Source organism: Phyllopteryx taeniolatus, chromosome 22 (assembly GCF_024500385.1).
Source record: "Phyllopteryx taeniolatus isolate TA_2022b chromosome 22, UOR_Ptae_1.2, whole genome shotgun sequence".
Taxonomy (NCBI): domain Eukaryota; kingdom Metazoa; phylum Chordata; class Actinopteri; order Syngnathiformes; family Syngnathidae; genus Phyllopteryx; species Phyllopteryx taeniolatus.
The window spans coordinates 3,245,799-3,267,692 of NC_084523.1; the positions used below are offsets into that span (position 1 = coordinate 3,245,799).

Sequence of the window (21,894 nt, forward strand, 5' to 3'; positions counted from 1 at the left end):
GGGGGGGAGGGAGGGAAGCCACAAGACAAATTAGAAGTGAAGTGGAAAGACAAATTTATTTTAGCAATTCAAGTGAAGAAGTCACTTAAAGTTTTTCCACCTTTTGCTGTGCTTCGGTGCATTTGTTTTCTGGGTCAGCGGTTCACCAATTGGAACTTGTACAGATTGTGTGGCAACCAGTGACTTATCCACGTTGATAGCTTGTTTATTATTCCCAAAACTAATAATTGGACGGCTCCACAAAATAATGAGTATTCAGAGATGGTGGTACCTTATTTCATGAATTAGTCAGCCCACAGCAGGGCACGCAAGAGTCCTCAAAAGTACAGAAATAAAGCCCATGTTGTGACTCAGAGAGCACAAGACAGTGTTTAGCTACAAAGTAGGTTAAGCACATCCAACTGTCATGGAATGGATGACAGCGTATGAGTGAGAACTACCCGGGCAATGGGTTAATCAGCGGGTTAATCTTGAATCTTGAGTTGAATTGTCCTTGACAACGTCACAAGGCCAGTTTGACTCCGTTATCTGGTGAGGAGTCACATGTTTATCCTATTCCTGTCCAGCTCGTGGAAAAGCAAAAAGGGCCTTATTATGCTGGGTCGGGAACAGGGTGTTCAGCTATGGAGAACACGCTGTTTCAGCATAATGACATGAGATGGTGCAGAGAGGAATGTGTGAGGTTATGCCACTTGCAGATGCTGTCTGCTCATCAGATCCTCAGGTGCTTTCTTTTTCGCGTTGCCATTTAACCCTGATATAATGTTCAGGTCAAATTTGACCCGTTCACATTTGACAGCAATAAAAGTACACCAAATACCATCCTGCCCCCCCCCCCACATTGTGAAATTGAACAACCTTTTTCGAAAGTGATGAAAAACACCCAAAATTGTGTTGTACAGCAAAGTTTGTGTACACTGAGGCTGTCCCAGTTCAATTTTGACATTTACTCAAATGGATTTCCCTTTAACTGAACATGCCATGTGTATTTTCTATGGGACAGTGGTAAGAGTATTCAAGAGGGAACTTGAAACATTCGAGATAACTGTCTTGTGTTTCAACCACATTTCCGGGTTACTGCAGAGACATGCACCTGTTGCCAGAATCTGGAACAGCATAAGAACGATTAGTAACCATAGTAACCAAGGAACTGAAGTAATACACAGCTCAGACCCTTTCCCTCCTCTGTGAAACGTTAATTAATGATTAATCGTCTATTTTTGCTCATGTCACATAGGCTATTCATACTCTACTGTATTCTTGGCCTGTGTCAAATTTGACCCGGAACTTACTATGTGTGCATGGAAAATGAGCAACATGGAAGGGGTTAAACGTGTCGTCGGTGACACTAGACAGCCAGATCCATTTAGTTAAGTGGATTTGCCGTCTCCATGTCCGCCCACTTGACTCGCACAACTCGGCAGCTGCCATTAAAAAAAAAAAAAAAAAAAGTCCTTATATTGACGCACAGCTCAGTCCATTCCAAGTGGTTTACGGATGTGACGTCAAAAGCCCAGAGCCTTGAGAGATTGAACTGGTATGCGCTTGTGTATTAACACAAGGAGTGTCGATTAATGTTATGCAAAAAAACAAACAAACAAAAAAACACCCTCAGGTAAATCAGTTATCTAATAGGTTGTATCATAAAATAAACTTTCACTTGAATAGGTTTATTTGCTCTGAAAAGCGCGTGGTTGCGCCTTTAAACATAAGAGTTTCGGGACATGTGACGGGCGTGGGTGTGAACTTTTTCAGTCGGTGTGCGCCGGTGTCTTCATCAAGCGCTACTTGTGGCACTCGTTTCCCGTCATGCACCAGGAGAAGCTTTCACCCGGGTGGGCGGGGGCATTTGGAGAGGCGTTGCCGCATTCTGTCTTCACTCAACTGACATTATAAGCAGCAAGACTGTTACACGGTCTTCACACATTACTTTCGCTTCTCGCTCTTCACGCCATCTTGTGACGAAAATATTGCGAATAAAAAAAATGGCCAACTACATTCACGTACCCGAAGAGGCTCCGTCTGTGCCCAAAATCGACGTGACAGTTGAGGAGAGAGACTACAGAACCGGCGCGTTGAAGCTGGTCAAGGAGCTGAGACCGAGCTGGAAACCATCCGAGGTCAAAATAAAGGTGGAGTTTATGTTTACCTCTCTAAAAAATAATAATAATCATCTCCCAATAACGTTCTTGCTTTCCCCTCGGTGGTTGTAACACAGCAACGCTAGCTTAAAGCGCTTGCAGGCGTGTTCAAAATAGCTGAACGGCTCGGAACGACAGCTTCCTTATTTAAAATGGCCACTGGGGAGACACAATACCGCAAATGTATCACGCATGAGTTTATAGTGAATTATTACGATTACTGGAGGTTTTATTGTAGCCGAGATGCGGGTATTTTTCCTCTGCGTCACTTTCCAAGTCACGAGCGAAACCATCGCGAGCTTTCGGCAGACATCTCGAGACACCGTTCACTGTATTAGGTGACCTTATATTTATTTTTTTATTTTTTTTTAAATTTAATTTTATTTAATTTTATTTATATTTTTTATTTTATTTTATTGGTGTAGGGGGAAAAAAAGTAACTGCACACCACCAAACAAAATTTTTCTGAAGTTAATGATGAGCCTTCTGCCATCTAGTGGACGACCATGTAATTGTTCTGCACGTCACTATACGTCGCTGGCGTAGATGTATAAATATATTATTTGTGGGGTCAATAAATAATTTTTGCACCGACAAGGTAAAATTGCGCTATTCTCTGTGTGTGGGGTTTTACAATAATGCTCATAATCATATATTTCTCCATACATGGTAAAAACTGAGCATTGTTATTTTTGTGCATCTATTGTGCCAAGTTTGAGTAGACTATTTGCACCCTTCCTCTCCTTTTTTGCCTAAGTCAACTGCCATGGAAAAAAGGAGAACCAGTTTTGCCTTAATATACAGTACTGTACTGTCCAAAATTCTTGAACCCTTGTCACAGCATTAATAGTTGCATTTTGTGTGTTATTTATTGGTACGTACTTATATATAAGCTTTATGGCATTGCTAGTACACCAAATCTAATGGAGTCTTGGAGTTTTGTTATGTTGTGGAGGGTGAGGGGTGTCAACACCGCCAGGATGGGAGTTGGTCCGTGCATTGAACCGCTTTCCTCATCTTCACCAATGAGCGAGTGGAAAAAAAAATAGAGAAGTCAGAAAATGCCAGTCAATGCCTCCGTGTGAAAATAAAATTCCTGTCATTCCCAGTCAATGCCTCATAGGGATAACAATTAGGGCTGGTATGTTGATACCGCCGCCACAGTGCAGCTCAAACAAGTGGGCTGAGCTTCAAAACAGAGAGCCTTGAAAAGAGCCCAACATAATTCCTCAAGTTATGTGACACGCAAAAAAATGGAGACACATGTTCCTAATTGTTTCCCGACTCTCGTTTTTCCAGTTTTTCACTGACGGGATCACCAATAAGCTGCTTGGTTGCTACGTGGGCACGGCCATGCAAGACGTGGTCCTGGTTCGTATCTACGGTAACAAGACTGAGCTTTTGATCGACCGCGAGAACGAGGTGAAAAGTTTCCGAGTCCTGCACGCACACCGCTGCGCCCCGCGCCTCTACTGCACCTTCAACAACGGCCTGTGCTACGAGTTTCTGCAAGGCACCGCGCTGGAGCCGGAGCACATCCGTAGCCAGTCTGTATTCAGGTATCTCCGCTTTGCTTGTACTGTGAACCTCTGTTTATTGCAGGGGATACATTCCAGAGCCACACGCTCCAGTTATTTTGGCATTCGTGAAATCCCATTGTCTACTTTGCCAGGCTCATTGCCAGACAGCTCGCCAAGTATCACGCCATCCATGCTCACAATGGCTGGGTGCCCCAGTCGGACTTGTGGCTGAAGATGGGCAAGTACTTCTCTCTCATCCCAAAGTACTTCACGGACCCTGAAAAGAATGCGAGGTGAGTGTTCAATCTTCTCAACCATACTCCTTTGCATGTCACATGCTACAGTGAGTCCCTGTTTGTCACGACGGATGCGTTCCATACCCAAAATTTGTGATACAGAGAGACCATATAATTCTTTTCAAAATGTAGTTTTACTCCCCCCACACACTTTAAACACATTTAAACTTATGAAAAACACTTATTAAAACACACTTTTTAAAGTATTCTTAGCGCCTGTTCTCTCTCACTCGCAAAGTTTTCCAAACAAGAGACAGAGTGCTTGCTTCAAGCTGTTCATTTGTCACTACCAGTTAGTTTACTGTAAAAGTAATATGTAAAACAGAAGACACTTGAACCTTGTATGTTTAAATACCAAAATATTTAACCAAACCGTATCATTAATTTCATATAACAAAAGTATGGTAGCGTAATGCTAACATAATGTGAAATGTTATGTGCCGGCTAATGGAAATTAGCATATATGTTGCGGTAATTATACATTTCAAACAACTGCTACTTTAACACACACAAAGCAGCAACACATACAAACAGCACGTACAATACTCACAGGCAAATATTCTGTGTGCTCTGTACGGACGACGACTATGACTGCAGCTTAGTAGGGGAGCTTCTCTGCCTCTTCTTAATTCCACTGTACTGCTTCTAGTCGACCTCAGTGCTGCCCAGCGTGTTGTGGCACATTCAGTCGGGCCCGATTAGGTACACGTCTAATGTAGTGAGAGCCAGTACGAGAATGGAATGCCTTTTCAAAGATAATATTGCTCACTTTTGCTGCCCTATTTTTAGCTACATGCAGTTAGCCAAATGAGTGTTTACACGCACTGTGACAATTGTTTTGAAGGGCTGCTGGCAATAACAACTTTGTGTGTGTGTTGGCACCAAAGATCAATTCAAAACAAACAATGACTGACTTTGCACCCAGGTGCTGCTAACCTTGGAGAGGAAACACTGTCGTCCTGACTCAAGCCAGCCTGTACATTTCCCAATTTGTTAGCTGAATGTAACTGTGGTTCCTTGCGTCTCCGCCAGGTTGAGCACGGAGGTGCCCAGCCCACGTTGCCTCCGAGAAGAGCTCGTGTGGCTCCAGCAGAGCTTGTCGGTGCTGGGCTCCCCCGTGGTCCTGTGCCACAACGACCTGCTGTGCAAAAACATCATCTACAACCAGCCGGCCGGTATGTAATCCACTCCGTACGTCTCGCAATTGTTGTGTGGCTGATTTGTGGTGTGTGGAGTGCAGGACCTCGGCTCTTACACCGTTAACTGCATCTCGACTCCTTCACCGAGCACATTTCACTCATTGCCGCTTGCCGTTTGTACTGGGCTGCGGGTACAGTAAAGGTGGTTTGGATTACATCCAAGCAAGCTGAATGCACCAATTGTCACATTATTATCTTTACTTAAAAGTGCAGTAAAACCACCATTATCAGCCAGGCATCACACACTTCCACACGTCAAGTTTCGGTGCCTCTCATATTTGCTGGGCCGAGTGAGAAAGAGGTAAAGCGTATAATGTGGGAGGGTTGTGTAATGTGGGGCGGGTGGTTATATGAGCTGTCAGCCCCCTCGTCTGTTGGCGGCGAGGGGCGGGGCCTTCTCACAGCTCCTTGTGTCTAGCCTCTCTCCCATAGGAGGAACAGCCGAGGCTGCGCCTGCCCCTGGGGAGGCAAAGGAGAGCGGCAAACTTCGGGCGCAGTCGCCTCGCGGGGGCCCTCGTGTGTAGTCTGCCTAAACAGGATGAAGTCATGGCAGCCATGGCGCCCTCCAATGCTACTAAGCCACAAGTTGTCCCCCCTCGCACTCTTATTACTAAGCTTCTTGCAATGCGGGTGATACCACCTTTTTTCTATTGTTTGCCCTTTTAGTTTCAATTATTAACAGCCACATTTACCAAGCTGAAACACGCTTCTGCAAAACATTTAAAACTCAAAACAGGCCATTTCCAGAGATACAGTTTCACCACTGTAGAGTTAAATTCCACACCTCCAGAACCTTGTTTGAATCCACGGCTTTGTCTGTCAAACAAGGGTTCATTGTTTCAGCAGAAACACGGTATCGTGTGTCACTAGGTTCGGGCCAACAACCAAGCACGGCACTTGACATGTATGGAAATGATCATGTTGCATGCTTGCAGAATTGTGTTTCAGGCTTCAGTAAGGTGGGGCTTTGGACATTATTATTGATAGCAGAAGACATTTCTCTGGTCTGTTTTTTAAGCAGTGCACTACACCTACACAATGACTGAATCATGGTCGAACTGAATCCTCTGTAGACTCCCACTTCAGTTCCAACCTCTAATTCTTGTTACGTTCCTACATTGTTGATCAGTCTTTTTGTTGTATTGGGAGAAATTCAGTTCGTTCATTAGTTGCAAGCTGCACAGATTTCACATCAGGAAGCCTCTCAAAAGATTTGATCATTTTGTCGAAGCAGCAAAAGGTGTCACACGATTGGGTTCACAGCGGACCAATGAGACGGGAGCATTGGAGGGGTGTGTTTCGCGGATAAATGTCGAGTTGGGAAAGGGGGGTGATGGGTGGGGGCAACAGCAGCACTGCCTGCGGTTTCAACATTGTGCAGGAAGGCTACAAGGCAAATATGTCAGTGAGAGAGTGAGCAAGTGTGAAAGATGTTTGCCCCAACTTTTTCATCTGCTGCACAGGGGGGCTATAGCCACTGCCCGGAGGTGTTCAGTTGTGTCCCGCTAGGACCCACACTTCACCTGGTAACCCACCTCAAAGTGTCTTTCTCTGTAGTCCAGCACCACCTCAAAAAACAAACAAACAGACAAAAAAAAAAACCTGAATGTTCCATGTGTTAGGGTAAAGAAATTAAGAGCCCCATTCATTTGGCTTGAACGCATCCCTCCAAAATTTCCAGCAACATTGAAACAAGTCTATCACAACTGGGCATGTCAAAACAAGGGTTTGTATTTTGAGATCCACTTTCTTATGACTGAACTCTTCCTTTTGTGTTCATCATTAATGCATGCGGCTGATTGTGATCTAACACGCTCACACTCTAAATCACCTGAGCAATACAACGCATTTCTCCTTCCTCCAAAAGAACACGCAGACTCATGATACAAGTACAGTAGAAAGACAAATGGCCGACGTCTGCATGAAGCCTTGCAAATGGTGCGTTTAGTCATAGTGTTATGTAACTGCGCTTGGCAGAGAGGGCAGAACTCTGGCTGCTTTTGTTGCTCACTCTGCTTTTTTATTGGAATGTCATCCAAGAAACTTTCTCGTGTTGTATCCTTGTCTTTCTTACGATGCAACCTTTTACTGCACGCCTGCTGCCATATTCTTGTCAAACTTGTTTTGGCAAGCTTCCCTTTTCATCTTTGCATGTTATCCAAAGCAAACAGCCTCTGCTCCTCTTTCTGTTCTTTTCCTCTTTAACTTTGGTATGTGACTTTTTGCGCTGACTTTGCGCGTTTTCACCCCTATAAGTGTATCGCAGCTGTCACTTGTGAGCTGATAACTCTGTTTGAGACCATTGCCCTTGTAAAAATACAACCAGTTGCACTGTCTTTTATTTATATTTTATTTTATTTTCCTGTCAGCCGTGCTCACACAAAAGCTTCTCAAAATGCAAACTCTTCCTTGACCTTCCCCATCCCCCTAAAGAGCTGATTTTTCTGGCTGGTCCATTTGGACAGGAAACAAGACAATTGACAGTCTTGACATTCTGAGTTATCAAAGGGACAAAAAAACACAAAAAAAACCCCCCAAAAAAAAAACACATCATCATCATTTTGCAGTACTTCCCATGTTTCTGTCTAAACAACTCCGCTTCTCCTTGCAGGCAATGTAAAGTTCATTGACTATGAGTATGCCGGCTACAATTACCAGGCCTTCGACATTGGGAATCATTTCAATGAGTTTGCTGGTAAGCATAGTAGAGAATAGAATAGGACAGTGGTTCTAAAAATGTTTACACCAGGTTCCACCTAAAAAAAAAAAAAAAAATAAAATAAAAATAAAAATCTTAGCTCTCCAAGTACCATCATCATGAGCAACATTAAAATACAGTCGTGGACGTAATCAGAATCAGAATCATCTTTATTTGCCAAGTATGTCCAAAACGCACAAGGAATTCGTCTCTGGTAGTTGGAGCCGCTCTAGTATGACAACAGACAGTCAATTTACAGAACACTTTGGAGACATAAAGACATTGAACTGCAACACTGCGCTTAGTGTAGGAAAACAAAAAAATTGTACTTAAATGATGATTCAATTAAAGTGTATTATACTTAAGCAAAATGAAAATTGCATCTAAATCAATGTTTGAATGTAGTAGTTCTATAAGATTGAATGCAAATGTATTGTACGGTAAACGAGTGTATACTACTGGGTTGATAAAAAGGTTTAAGACACTAACATTATGTTCAGTGAGAATATTTCATTCAGTGATACCATCCTTTGAGAATCACTGAAATAGGAGGTAAGACCGTGTCAAGGATTAACTGTAATTTCTTTGTTTTGCTCCCCAGGTTTGAACGAAGTGGATTATAGCCACTACCCAGCACGGCCCTTTCAGCTGCAGTGGCTTCGCTCATACCTGGAAGCCTACAAGGGGCACAAAGGTCTGAGCAACAAGGTGACTGACAGAGAAGTGGAGACGCTTTATGTGCAAGTCAACCGATTTGCCCTGGTAAGAGCTTTTATTGCTGCCCCATTGGCGCCGCTTGTTTCATGAAGGCCACGCGTCATTACTTTTCATGTCCTAATATAATGGCATGGTTAAAAGGCAACTTGTGGTTTATTTTATCTCTGGTGCCGCTCGTTTTCAGAAGGGGGGGGGTAATTCGAGTCACGTGACTTGACTCGAGTCAGACCTCAGTCGTCAATTTAAGGACTTGGGACTTGCTTGGCAAAAATTTATGAAAGACCTATTTGCACCTCAGCGTGAGCATTTTCAAAGGAAAAATCGGATTATTGATCAGCCTGTTAACACACGCGCACACACACACACACACAGTTACCTGTTCTGGAGTGCACAATCTAACCAAGGAGGGTATGGAGGATGGGCGAGTGGATTGATTGAGTTTCAGGTGTTTGTTATGGTTGCCATGGCGACTTTAATTCCCTTGTGCTTTGCAGTAAGTCTCAGAAGGGAAAGCAATACAAAGTGAAAGCAAAACTGGGTTTGAATCACGTGATTGTCTTTTGCTTTTTGGAATAGCAAATTAGGGGGGGGAATTATTAAAATCAGAATTTTGTGGGGGCGGGGGAACTCATTTAAGGCCATGTCGCTGAGCCCGAATCCTTTGTCACTTTGCTTTCTCATCTCGCAGGCATCACATTTCTTCTGGGCTCTCTGGGCTCTGATTCAGGCCAAATTCTCCACCATTGACTTTGACTTCTTGGAGTAAGTTGCTTTCCAATAATGACTCTAAATGTGACACCTTTTTGTCAAGATCTGACTGATGTTAATCCATTTTGTCCTTCTAGCTATGCGGTGCTGCGCTTCAACCAGTACTTCAGGATGAAACCCGAGGTGACTGTGTTGAGCCTACCAGAATAAACGCCCCCACCCTTCTTCTTCCTCCTGCTCTTCCTCTGGCCTCCACGCCCTGCTCAGTGCCTCTCTTACAACAAACATAGAGCGCCCTCTAGGGGCACACGCTGGGAAGACTTTTGTTCAGTGCCTGGTGCGACTGGCACAATCATCTACCATTTGCAAGTTAAGTAAAAAAAAAAAAAAAAAAAAAAAAAGAGGTTGTGCATGTATTGACCGAACAGCCTGGTCAAATGTAAAGCAATGCGTGGTCATTTCAATCTCCATATTTAAGGCACACTGAATAAGAGACGGGAGCCAAACATTGATTGTTTGGAGACGCCAGTAAGACACTCCCATGGGTTTTTGGCTAATGTGCCACAATAGCCATGTAGTCATCCTCTGTAGGGGTGTGTGTGTATTTTAAGTGTGTTCAGTGAGGGTCAAAACAGAGGCGGAGTAGGCTAAATCTCTTGGCAAAACAAAGTGGCCGTTTTAGCATTCCAAGTTCATCATGCTGCTTGGCTTTCGTTTGAAATGGGAGCACTAAGACGAGACCAAAACTGCTTGACTTGTAGCAATCGTTTAAATGCGGGCAGGGAAAATTTGTGACGTCGTCTGCGAAGTGCTGCTCAGGAGGTCAAAACATGCTGTCGCGTAAGACAAAAATGGCTGCTATTGACACACGGACCAACAGACAGCATTTAGAGGAGGCCTTTGGAAATACTAAATGATAATCTCTTCGTTCCTTTAAACAAGTCGGCACCAAAGTTGAGCTTTCATGTTGTAAATAATGCACACTTAACAGTTTGAGGGCTTCTGAAAACTAGGTTTGACGATTACAGCTCTGAAAAAGAATTAAGAGGCCACTGCAAAATTGCCACTTTCTCTGAATAGCTCTTTATAGGTACAGTATACGTATGTGTATGTAGAAAATAAAGATAAAGATCCAGTGTCTTTTTTTGGTCTATTAATCCTTTCTATAACTATTTCAAACATTGCAATAACAAATTGAGCTTTTAAAGGATAAACAGAGCTTCCTGATTGAAACATGTAAATGCAACTCGTTAATTTTAAGTCCCCCCCCCCGTATACATCAATGCACTGTTCATTCTTCTCAGCTGACAAATAGATGCTAAAATGTTTGTTTGCCTGTTTGCTCTTTTTCTCTACTTGTCGGAGTTGAGAAATAAGGTCCATCGTTCGTGCCAGTGATTAGAGGGGCAGCAGACAATGTGAAGTCGCAAATCTACGCACATGAGCTTTTGAAATGTGAAAATGTTGTGTAAAAGTGGACTGTTTACATCTCGTAACTGTCACATTTTGGGAACTGTGGTTTAAATGCCGTCATCTCAAAGGCAGGCTTCTTAGTTCTGTGACTTTTTCTCTGTTTTCTGTGGCCATTGTTGTATATTGTTTATAATGTACAGGAAACAAATGTAATATCTTTGCTCATTTGAATATTTTTTTTTTTTTATTAATGAAAGTCATGGAAAATGAATAGAAGTGAAAGTTGACTTTAAATACTGTAAACAAACCTAGGGGGGAAAATAAAATGTATTTACTCTTATATCCACTTCGTGCTTCTTTATATTTTAATCACTCTGGGTATGACCTATTTACACAACATACATTTTACTACTGACAGTGGTAGTTTGTCAGATCTGCTGAAGTGTTAAAAAACAAAAAAACAAACCTGTAATTACACAAATCGTCCGTCGGAGGGCAGCATCCACCAGCTTTTGAAATGGGGGAAAAAAATGAGCAACTCCTCATTTGACCACAAGACGGCAGCCGAGTCTTGGAACCAAATAATGACACATTTGGTGCACAAATTTGTATACCGAATAACGTTATGCGCCAAACACAGCAAAGTATATGATATGACAAATAAGCTAGTTCCGAAGAAGCATCAAGTTATCTGATGGTTCATTACCTGTTTGACCTGAAAACATAACCAATTACAAATCAAATGGTCATTTTTTTTTCAAAATGTTGCTGCCTAAATGATCCTCTCATTCTCGAATGACGCACGAGTGCAAGTACGTATGTTAATGCATGTATACAATACGTTATATTTGTTCAGACTTCAAGATGATATAAAGTACTGCACTAGATGTTACAGTGCATGGTAATGAGTAAAGGGCTGTGTGGAAAATAGAATTACATTGTGCCTTCCTGGGAGTTAAATTAAAAAGTAATCGGAAACGTCTTATCGTTCTCCAGTAACAATGTAAGACCTACTTTTTGTCTTTTTCAAGCGAACAGTCTGATGTATTCAGACAATTATAGCGGTGCATTGCCAGCGCGCTGACTGTAATTCAATTATCTCGCGCCTCTACTCATCTGCACAAATAACACACAATAATTAAAAACACATTCCAACATCTTTTCACCCTGACTTGTTCTCATGAAAAATTAATTCCTGAACTACAATATATCCGTTGGATGTACAGTATTATACTGTATGGCAGAGATGGGGAGGGTGGACTCGAGTCAAATAACTTGACTTGAGTCGACTCGAGTTGCCAGTTTTAGAATTTGCTACTTATACTTATACTTATACTTAAATCTGCATTTTAATTAAGACACGTTTGGGGTCATTCGCACCAACCTGGCAACCCAGTCCGCATTGTTGCTCATTTGCCAGTGTGACGTAGGCACCTGCACGAACAACAATGGAATTCAGGAGCTCCGAAGATGACAACAATTGGATTCAAGGATTACGTTGTCGATTAAGTCACTCTAAAAAAAAAAAGATAAAAATGGCAAAAAGAGAATGGCAACCTGCGTGGTTTGTAACTCGCGCATTAAAGACCCGACAACAACAACACCGTCGAACGCCATCCGACACTCACAGGTAAGTGTCAAACATGAAGTTTCATCGACTGGTTTGGGACCATTCAAGAACAAAAGACGTGATTGCGAACGTTTGAGTACAACTCGGTAATGTGGGAGGGTTTGTGATCATTGACCGAACTTTTCGTTTAGTTTCATGCAGGCAAGCAAAAGTCTCCCATTTTTCTGTCTTTCTCGTTTACTAATGAGGCGCAGCCGTGTGCACTCGAGAGCAGAAGGTAGCCTCTAAAATATGACGCCAACCGCTCAATGCAGACAAAGTGAAGCGGCGTTGCGAGCTGTCAGTTGTGGACAAAAAAAATGAAAATAAAATTCAATTTAAAAAAAAAAAAAAAAAAAAAAAAAGTGATGAGACGTTTGACGGGCATGACGAAAGAGTCGGCACTAGCAGGTGTCAGGTGCGTTCCAGGTCTGTTGTATCCAATCAACTTTCCACTACGATAAAGGTGATTTTAAAAAATAAAATAAAAATAAATAGTGGATAAAAGTGCGTTCCACTATTAGTAAGTACAATACAAATTGTGAGTAGCTCCGTGCGAATGCAAGTGTCACCGTTACAATGCCTTCTGTTGTGTCGGCTCTGTGATAAAGCTGTCTGCAGGACATTTTTCAAATTGACACCACGGCACATGAAACATAACCTTGAATCGAATGACAATTGTCGATGTCAGTCCTTCTAAATATATAAACTCCAATGAGTGATTTAATTAGAGGACGCAGGAGGAATGCAGATTGTGTTTACGTATAAATATATGTGTTATGTTGAAAAATAAATCTGCGGGGACGGGGGAAACTTTTTAAAAAAATTTTTATTACCACTCCAATGTATGTTGCGACTGGAGCAAGATTGTATGACTTGACTGGACTTGCTTGAAATTTCGTGGCGACTTGCTTGATTCTTTTCCAACGGTGACTTTGGGACTTGCTTGAGACTTGCACACATGTGACATGTTCTTAATGGCGCATTACTGCCACCAACTGATCTTGTCCAAGGAAACCAATGTGAATTGATGGTGGCTAGATTTCTTGAAAACCCCCAACTTGATTGAAGACGTTGACACGGTGGAGGAGGATAGTCTCCTTTTAAAGTCAAATTACAACATAATGTAGTTTTCTAAGCCGTATATGGTGCTTCCTCTTTTTTTAATTTTATTTTTTTTATATCTATCCAGCATTCCGGCGCAGCTTGCCAAGCTCAGTGGCACATTTCGATGAGTAGGGAGGCATAATGGGAGAGGATCAACGAGCTAAACGAGGGGGCTAAATGATACCGAGGCAGATTAGCGGCGCTTCCCACAACGCAGACAGCTGCTCATAACCACATCGGGCCTAAAGATTTCGCTTGCAGATTAGCGGCGGGCGCTACAATGCCCGTGCAGCTGCCCATAATACAATGGCGCAAATGGGGGAAGAAGTAGGATGAGTGTACACACTCGAAAAAAACCCCCAAAAAACCACGTGTTATCATCACAAAGGGGGATTGTCGGCTTCAAACGCTCTCGCACATCCCTCAGGATCAAACGGGCTGTCGTCACATCCCCGTTCTTCCACTCTTTCTTCAATTTTCCTTTCTCCCTCTCACCACGGCCCAGAAGCTCAAATCGCTCTCATCCTCTGTAAGCCGCTGTTGTTCGGAGCAGAACAACAGCCCGATCCCATTTGTCTGGAGTTCTCCCACCTCCAAGTCACGATACCTTGTTTGCATGTATTCTCAGAAGAAGGAAAGCGTCTGAGGCAGACGGCGGCAGGGCCGTTTGTCGCTTATTGTCGACTCGCAGACAAGCAACGCAACAATTAGCAAGAAGCATCTGAGAATGCGATTGTGGTTTTCTTGGAACTCATACGTGGCAAAAGTACTCATACTCCGAATTTCAGGAAAAGTAAGCTTTGAAATGAGATGAGATTTTCCATTGAAATTCATATTCATTGCATTAATTAGATTTTACGCTGTGAGAAATGCATATTGGTCAACCTCCCACTTTATAAATGTACTGTAAGCAGACAATGTACACGCAAACAGCAAAATATGTGCTCGGTGACAGGGTGGACATTTTGGGCTTTTTAAATCAACACATGGCGGACCTTCACTTAGCAACATGTTTACCAGCTATTTTTCAAATTTCTGAATGATAGATTATTTCACATGACAGAGTGGACATGTTCGGCTTGACAACGTCCTACACGTAATGTGATGAAACATGCCAAAATCACATGCATCCAATGTTGCGTGGTAAAAGTCAAATGTCATCAGAAAAATGAATAACTCGAGTTCTAATACCAGAAAAATGTACTTAAGAACAGTACCCAAGTATTTGTACTTGATTTACTTCCCACCAATGTCGGAACCAAACAAACCTCTATGACTGATGCTTTTAAGCGCCATATTTTGCATTTCATCACTGCAGGTGCACTCGGGCAGGGATGCAAATGAGGGGAAAAAAAACACTCAAAAATGTTAATTTATGCATTCCCATCCAAACCTAAAGCATCACATCTTCTCAAGGTGCACCGCTTGGAATGTGATTGGTGCACGTGCAGATCCAAACCCCCACAACCTAAAAGAAGCCATTAGCCGAACACAGCTGTGGCTACACCAAGGTATCCTTAGTTACGTGCACCCGAATGCGCCACGCTACTGCGACATTAACATTCAAATACAAAGAATGTTTGTTCTTGTGCAGTGGTTCTCAAACTTTATAAAACAAGTTAGTGCCGCCTCAAAAAAAAAGAAGGAAAACAAAAATACCTTTTTAGTTCTCCAAGCAGAGATGGGGGGGGGGGGGGGGGGGGGGGGGGGACGCGAGTCAATTGACCTGAGTCCACTCGAGTAGCCAGTTTTATGACTTAGACTTGACTTGACTTAAGACTTTTTAGCCAAGAGCCTTGACTTTAACTTGAATGGCATGACGAAGCCGTCTCGTTTATTACGTTGTTGATCAAGTCGGCAAAAAAGAAGACGGAAACCTGCTTGACTTGCAACTCGCGCATTAAAGACACGACGACTTCGGACTTCATCCGTCACTGCAAAACTCCCAGGCGAGCTGATTTAACAGTTTAGCTAGCTTGTCAAACATTAAGTTTCATCGACTGGTTTGGGACGATTAAAAATAAAATGACGTGACGTGGGACGGTTTGTGATAATTGTCCGAACCTTTCGTTTCGGTTCATCGTCACGCAAAACTCTCTCGCTATCTCATTAGAGTAGCGTCGTAGGCCTAAGGGTTCATCACAAACAAGCTTTTATTCCTATAAAGTATAATATATATATATATATATATTGTTTAACTCCAGTACTGACACATCAATGTAACAATGTGTTTTTACATTTTATTTTATTTTTAGTTTTTCGAGGACAAGCGGCAGCAGCTTTGTGATGATGACTGCAATGGAATACCCCGTGTTCATGTCAATGGCAGGTAAAAAAAAAAAAAATAATTTTCACATGCACATTAAAAAAATATATGATTTTTTTAGCATCTTTTAATGTGTTTTGAACAGTCTTTGGTGGATTTATTTTTTTTACGTAAGATCCCCCCCCCCACCATTTTCACCATACTTAGTGAGTCAGTTGGACTAATTCCTCAACAGACGTGCACTTCATGAGTTGACAGATGAGTTGTCTAAAGCGACAGTTTCTATGGAAGCATTAGTGGTTTTTTTTTTTTTTCCATGTTTTTATTTTTGTACATTTTTAATTTTTTTTTTCTTTTTCTTTTTTCTTTTTTTTAACACCCATTCTGCCTGCTTTTTATCTCGTTCCGGCGTGCACGTCATAAGCTTTTCCGACTTGAGACAGAGAAGGATTTATGTATAGCAGCCAGATTTGTCACTGATGCTATGGTCAGTAAACACCACGATGCATTTACCGCACACAAATGCAGTGAGTAAATCTCATGCGCGGGTATTAATGCACAGTGCTGCTGTTGTGCTTCCCAAGAGAAATCAGCATTGGGACGAGTAAATAAAAACTATATGGATGAGATGCTCTTTTAATGAAATAGACATTTTGCTGAGGAAATTCCAATTTTTGGAGCTTAGTTTATTGATTTTTGGTCCAAATCTGATTCCTTATGCCAGCGTTGCTTCATGTCTGCATCTTGGCAGGCGAGTCAGGATGGAAGATTAAAAAGAAACGCACTGGTAAGCTTGTTAAATGGGAAAAATAATCAAAGGGACCCATTTTAGAAAATGTCAATTTTGGCAACAAAAGTAATTGTTGGACTTTTACACCATTGTCTTTGACGTCAAAGACTACTATTTATTTCATTATTTTATTATGAGGTACAATCAAGAAAAAAAATAAATAAAAATTTTTACTTATACAAAAAAGAATAATGCTCAGTAGGAAAGTAAATACTACAAAATGTAAGATGCAATGACATGATGATATTACAGGGAAACATTTGTAAAACAATAAAATAAATGATTTCAATGATTGTCAATGACTAATAATAATAATTATAGATACTTATTTATGATCATTTATTTAGTTCAATTCCTATTTAAGCAATTTTTGTTGTGCCCTTCAAGGAAGCCTTGGTTTCGAGTACTCGTGCATTTACTGTTATTAAATGATCGCGCAAATTAAAACAAAAACAAAAAAATGCATTTTTTTTAGACCTATACTGGTTCAAATGTTCATAAAAAATACTCCTACAAAAAAAAGGACAAAATTGAAGTCATTTTGTCGTGGTTGCCTGTCGTTCTCCATGCGGCCGATAGATGTCAGCAATGTCCCGCTTAAGAGCTTCTCGGCTGCTGCCTTTCTATTTTGGTGGCGAGCAAACACTGTGAGAGCATCTCGAGTGCTTTGCAGTTGGAGACGGTACAGATGGCAGGCCCTGAACGCAACACTTCTCCACACATTTCACTGTTCGCAGAGTGACATCAAAGTCAACTCAAAATGGAGGCTGTTGCCATCAACTTGAAACAAATTCTCACAGTTCCAACAAAATTGTATTGTGAGTGAAGTCGCTGTGGATTTTTATTTTGTATTATTATTATTATTTTTTGGTCAGCGTTCAAGCACAGATGTCCCCCCCCCCCCCCCCCCCCCCCCCCCCCACCCCCCCCCCCCCCCCCCCTGTATCTGTGTGTGTGCGTGTGTGTTTGCGTGTGTGCGCGCGTTAAATAATAACTTACATCCTCTTAAAACATTTCAACTGTGGATTTTCATGGATAATTATAAAGGTTTTAATCCAGATTGCATTCAGACAGTTTATTTATTCCAGAGTCTAAATCATGGATTGAAAAATTAAAATAAATAACAAATGTCCTAGATTATGTAAAGCGTGAGCCCGAAACAGCATTATCGACTTGTCCGTTTGCCCACTAAGTGTCAAAATTAATAATGCCATGTATATAAATGGAACACAATTCAAGTGCCCTTTGTACTCACACGAGCTTACATCGAATTTCCCATGTGGACTCGAACTGTGAATTAAAGTGTACAGATTGCTCCAGCGATATTGCTGCCGCCCGAGTACCGACGAGAAGGACAAGAAAGGATCATATTTCCCCCAGTGCTGTAGCTTCTCTTCCAAACTGTATTCAGGGAAAAAAATGAATAAAATCTATACATTTCTGGATTACTTCGTCTTCCCAAAAAGATCTTCAGACAAAAATTAACATATAATAGTCAAACTAGTATAGATTTAACATGAAAATTAGTCTTCCTGCATGTCTGCTTGTGTCAAAATAAAACATTCATAAATGTGTTGTATGCAATGAAATTTAATTTCCAGTCTATTGCCATCAACTGTCCAACTTTAAATATTTCCCAAATTTCTATGGTAAACTTCCGTTAATTTTCTGCTTCCCGTGCCGCCGCAAACAACAACACTGCTTCTAGGAAATTAATTGAAATACTGGTCCCAGGCCCCCCAAAACACGGTATTCTGATTGATATTGCGTTCGCGGAATAAGAATTGAACAAATTAATACATCTCTTTTCATCCATCTCAGGGGGTCACATGTTCGGCAATGTCACCATCTGCTGTTCAGCGAAATGAACGTCACAACTGCTCGTTACGACCCGGAAAACGGCTCGCGAACTCCCCGTGGACGCCGCGATAACTGGCATAACTTCGGGTTGATGACGTGATGGTTCGAACTCAAACTTGTTAAAATGTTGCAAGTGCCTCGCTGTGAATTAGCGTTATGAAAATAAAGTGGAAATGAATGTTAAACACACATTTCAAGGTCATAAAAGGACTTCAATGTACTTTTCGCCACACAAAACATGTTTACACTCGGGTTAGAGTAAGTAACAAGAGGTCATCTGTGCCTATTTCAAGAGGGCGGGCCCCCCGGAGACCCGGCCTTGTATGATTGGCTGTGAGGAGTTTACTTTGGATCTCCCCCCCCCCCCATCCTCCTTCCCACTCCCAATTAAATGTGGAATGCGGCGCCCTCGAAGGCCATTTGAAGTGTGTTGTGTTTGCTTGCGGGAGAGTTTGTGTTTGCGTTTGCTTTCACATCGACACACAGAGGTCATTCATTTTGCGGGCAGGTGAAACGGGACCTTATCTGTTTATTTTCCATTTGTGTTTGACCTCACGGCCCAACAACTTTTCGGTACAATGCGAGGCGCCAACCATTCGGATGACTCACGTTCTGCAAAAAAAAAAAATAGTGTGTCATAAGAGGCCCTTCTTACTTTCGGCTTGTTTTGCCGGCTTTGTTGTATAGATGTTACCATTGCGAGCTTTTTGGAAAGAAGAAGAAGAAGAAAGAAGAACAGATGTCATTGACCTTTTTTCAAGAAAATCTTGGGGAAGGGGGAAGAATGGAAAAAAACATGGGTACTAGCACCTGGACTGAAATGTGAAAAGGAAAAAAGCGAATTTGAACTTAATGAACATGAATTAGTGGCCTAGAAGTGCTTTCATCACTCCTTTTCAAACATGTTTTTTTTTTTTTTTTATAACATCCCCTCAGATGCAACATCACAGCCGCATCGAGCGTGACAGCGCCGAGAGAGAGTCTTTATTTGGTCTCAAATGGGTCTCATCTGAAATAATGAATATGTCCTTGAGAAAAACAAAGAGCCCCCTACAAAACAGGCTACTCTTTCCACACGGGCGATGGAGACGGCTGATAATTGTTTTCAAGTCTGCCGTCGCCGCTCTGGAAATGAGTTTGTTCTTGTTCCGCTCCGTCCTTCACTTTCACTCTTCTCTCACTCCCTGAGTGGTCCGGCACTCTCACACTCTTTCTTTGGATACTCTTTCATCTTGTTTGCTCACTATCCTTGACATCTCGTCTGTTTAACACAAACATCTTCCCGCTTGTCTTTTTGGCTACAATTTTTGTATTTATTTTTTTAAACTGAGCAATCAGTGCGCAAGTATTATTCAGTTTTATTATTTTGGTCTTATTTGAATTTTTGTTACGTAACGGTTGAAGTACATTTCATAGTTTTGTCATACAAAATAAAGAACATAAAATAAAAAACGGAATAAATTAAATCAGAAAAAAACTATTATAAATAAACTTCCAGGGTAGTCCATTGTGCTCGTGGTTCACATGTCTGCCTGCATAGGTCAGAGGTTCTGGGTTTGAATTTTGAATTTCCACATTCCAAAAATATGCAAGTGAGGTTCATTGAGGACTCATAATCGTCCATAAGCGTGAATGGTTGTTTTTCTATATGTGCCCTGCGATTGGCTGGCAACCAGGTCCAGGGTGTGCCCCACCTTTTACCCTGCAAAATAAATAAAATAAAATAAATAAAGAAATCACCCTTTTAATAGACTCCAGTTCACCCGGGGACAATAATAAGGGCAAGTGCTACAGAAACTGTAATTGACTGTCTGTCCATAAAGGCACAGTTGGACTCTATCGGCCCAGACCTCAATTTCACCCACCACATTTGCGATGAACCAGAACAGACTTTATACACATTTTTGTCATGGTCTTTGGTCCACGTTGTTTTTTTTTTTTTTCCCAAAATCCCTTCCTTCCTGGCAATATGTTCTCCATGTCCCCACTCCCTGGGTTCCAGTCCTGGGTTCCCACAGTCCCTGGAGAACCCATCCAAACTCCTGCATGGCTGGTTAATAATGGCTTCCCAACTGTGTCGCTTATTTAGAGTTTTTTTTTCCCCCCGTGAAATCTTAGTGTGTCATTACAGTTCATATTGTTAATTATGCAGCAAATATACCCGAGGGACTATCACGGAGGCCACTACTCTGCAATCTGTCCATATGGCACTTCATTAAAAGTTTTCTTAAGAATAAATTGCATTCAATTCAATTAAAACTGTAATGTCATCGCAAAATAATGGGCCGAGCCTCCTACGACGAGCAGCTTAGAACACGCATACAATCTACTCTTCGTGTTTCGCATTGGGAAAAGTGCATATCTTCCTCCATTTCCCCCCCCCCCCCCCCCCCCCCCCCCCCCCCCCCCCCCCCCCCCCCCCCCCCCCCCCCCCCCCACCCACCCCACCCCAAAAAGGCCCCTAGAAGAAAATATGCAAAAAGCAAATATCACCAAAGCCTCCTACATGCCACCGAGCCCCAGGCTGCAACTGCGCTTGAACACTGGCGCTATTTCCAGATTCCCCTCTTGGAAATTCACACCATGACAAATGAACCATTGGAGTTTCGGAATTCCTATTTATCTGCCGTGCACAGAGCCACTTGATTTGGGTGTGAAGAATAAAGGAATTATACGGACAAAAAAAAAACAAAAAACAGACGACTTAAGGGATAAATGATAAAAAAAAATACGTGTCTGTGTGTGTGTGTGTGTGTGTGTTGATCAGATTGAGGGTGTTTTGGGTGGGCGTGTCCTTATCTGGATGCTCTGAGGAAAAATAGCATCTGATATTAAGCGTCCCTATTCACAGATGTACTCCCACCAAACCCTGCGGGATTATTTCCAATAAAATATATTTCCCTTTGAATGCGGTCCACCGCTATATCATGATCATTTTTTTGAAAATAGTTTTTTTTACAGTATATAGGCAAATCCGAATTTAGTTCACTGTAGTAACGGGTTGTGCCACAACATGCCGAGCAGCACTGAGGTCTACTGGGAGGCAACATGATTTATAGCAAGAGGAAGAGGCAGAGTCGGTCCCCAATTACTTTAAGCTCCAGTAATTGTTCCCACAGAGGAGAGAATAGATGCCTCTGAGTATTGTTGTAGGCTCTGTTTGTATGCGTTCCCACTCCATGTGTTAAGGTAGCAGTTTTTTGAAGGTTTATAATTACAACTCTGCAAATTTTCGCTAGCCCATCGATGTGATTTCCCAATTTATGTTAGCAGTAAGCTAAGGGACTTTCGTTCATTTTTGTGTTAAAATGATGGCCCGTCCGATATGAATTTTGTGATGCCAATGAAGATATTTGGCAGAATGAAATTTCAATTGGCCAATTCAATAATAATAATAATAATAATAATAAATAGATTAAAATAATTTATTTTTGGGTCCCTTAACGCTTATAACAATAAAAATATGAATTACAGGCTGGGCATTTGACTGTTTTACAATACTTTGCTTAACTTTACAACAGAGAAAAATCTGCTGATTTTTGCAGATTAAAAAAAAAAAAAAGGTTTGCT

The 21,894-nt window shown here is 41.8% G+C and overlaps 1 protein-coding gene across 1 annotated transcript; it reads left to right on the plus strand.

The window, feature by feature from the left end:
- The first annotated feature begins 1,835 nt into the window (after positions 1 to 1,835).
- etnk1 (ethanolamine kinase 1) lies at positions 1,836 to 11,032 on the plus strand. The gene is made up of 8 exons (XM_061761582.1): positions 1,836 to 2,132; positions 3,441 to 3,700; positions 3,814 to 3,954; positions 4,990 to 5,132; positions 7,768 to 7,851; positions 8,456 to 8,616; positions 9,260 to 9,333; positions 9,417 to 11,032. Exons 1-8 carry the CDS (start codon positions 1,986 to 1,988, stop codon positions 9,487 to 9,489), a joined length of 1,083 nt encoding a protein of 360 aa, XP_061617566.1. The 5' UTR covers positions 1,836 to 1,985; the 3' UTR covers positions 9,490 to 11,032.
- Positions 11,033 to 21,894: the final 10,862 nt, after the last annotated feature.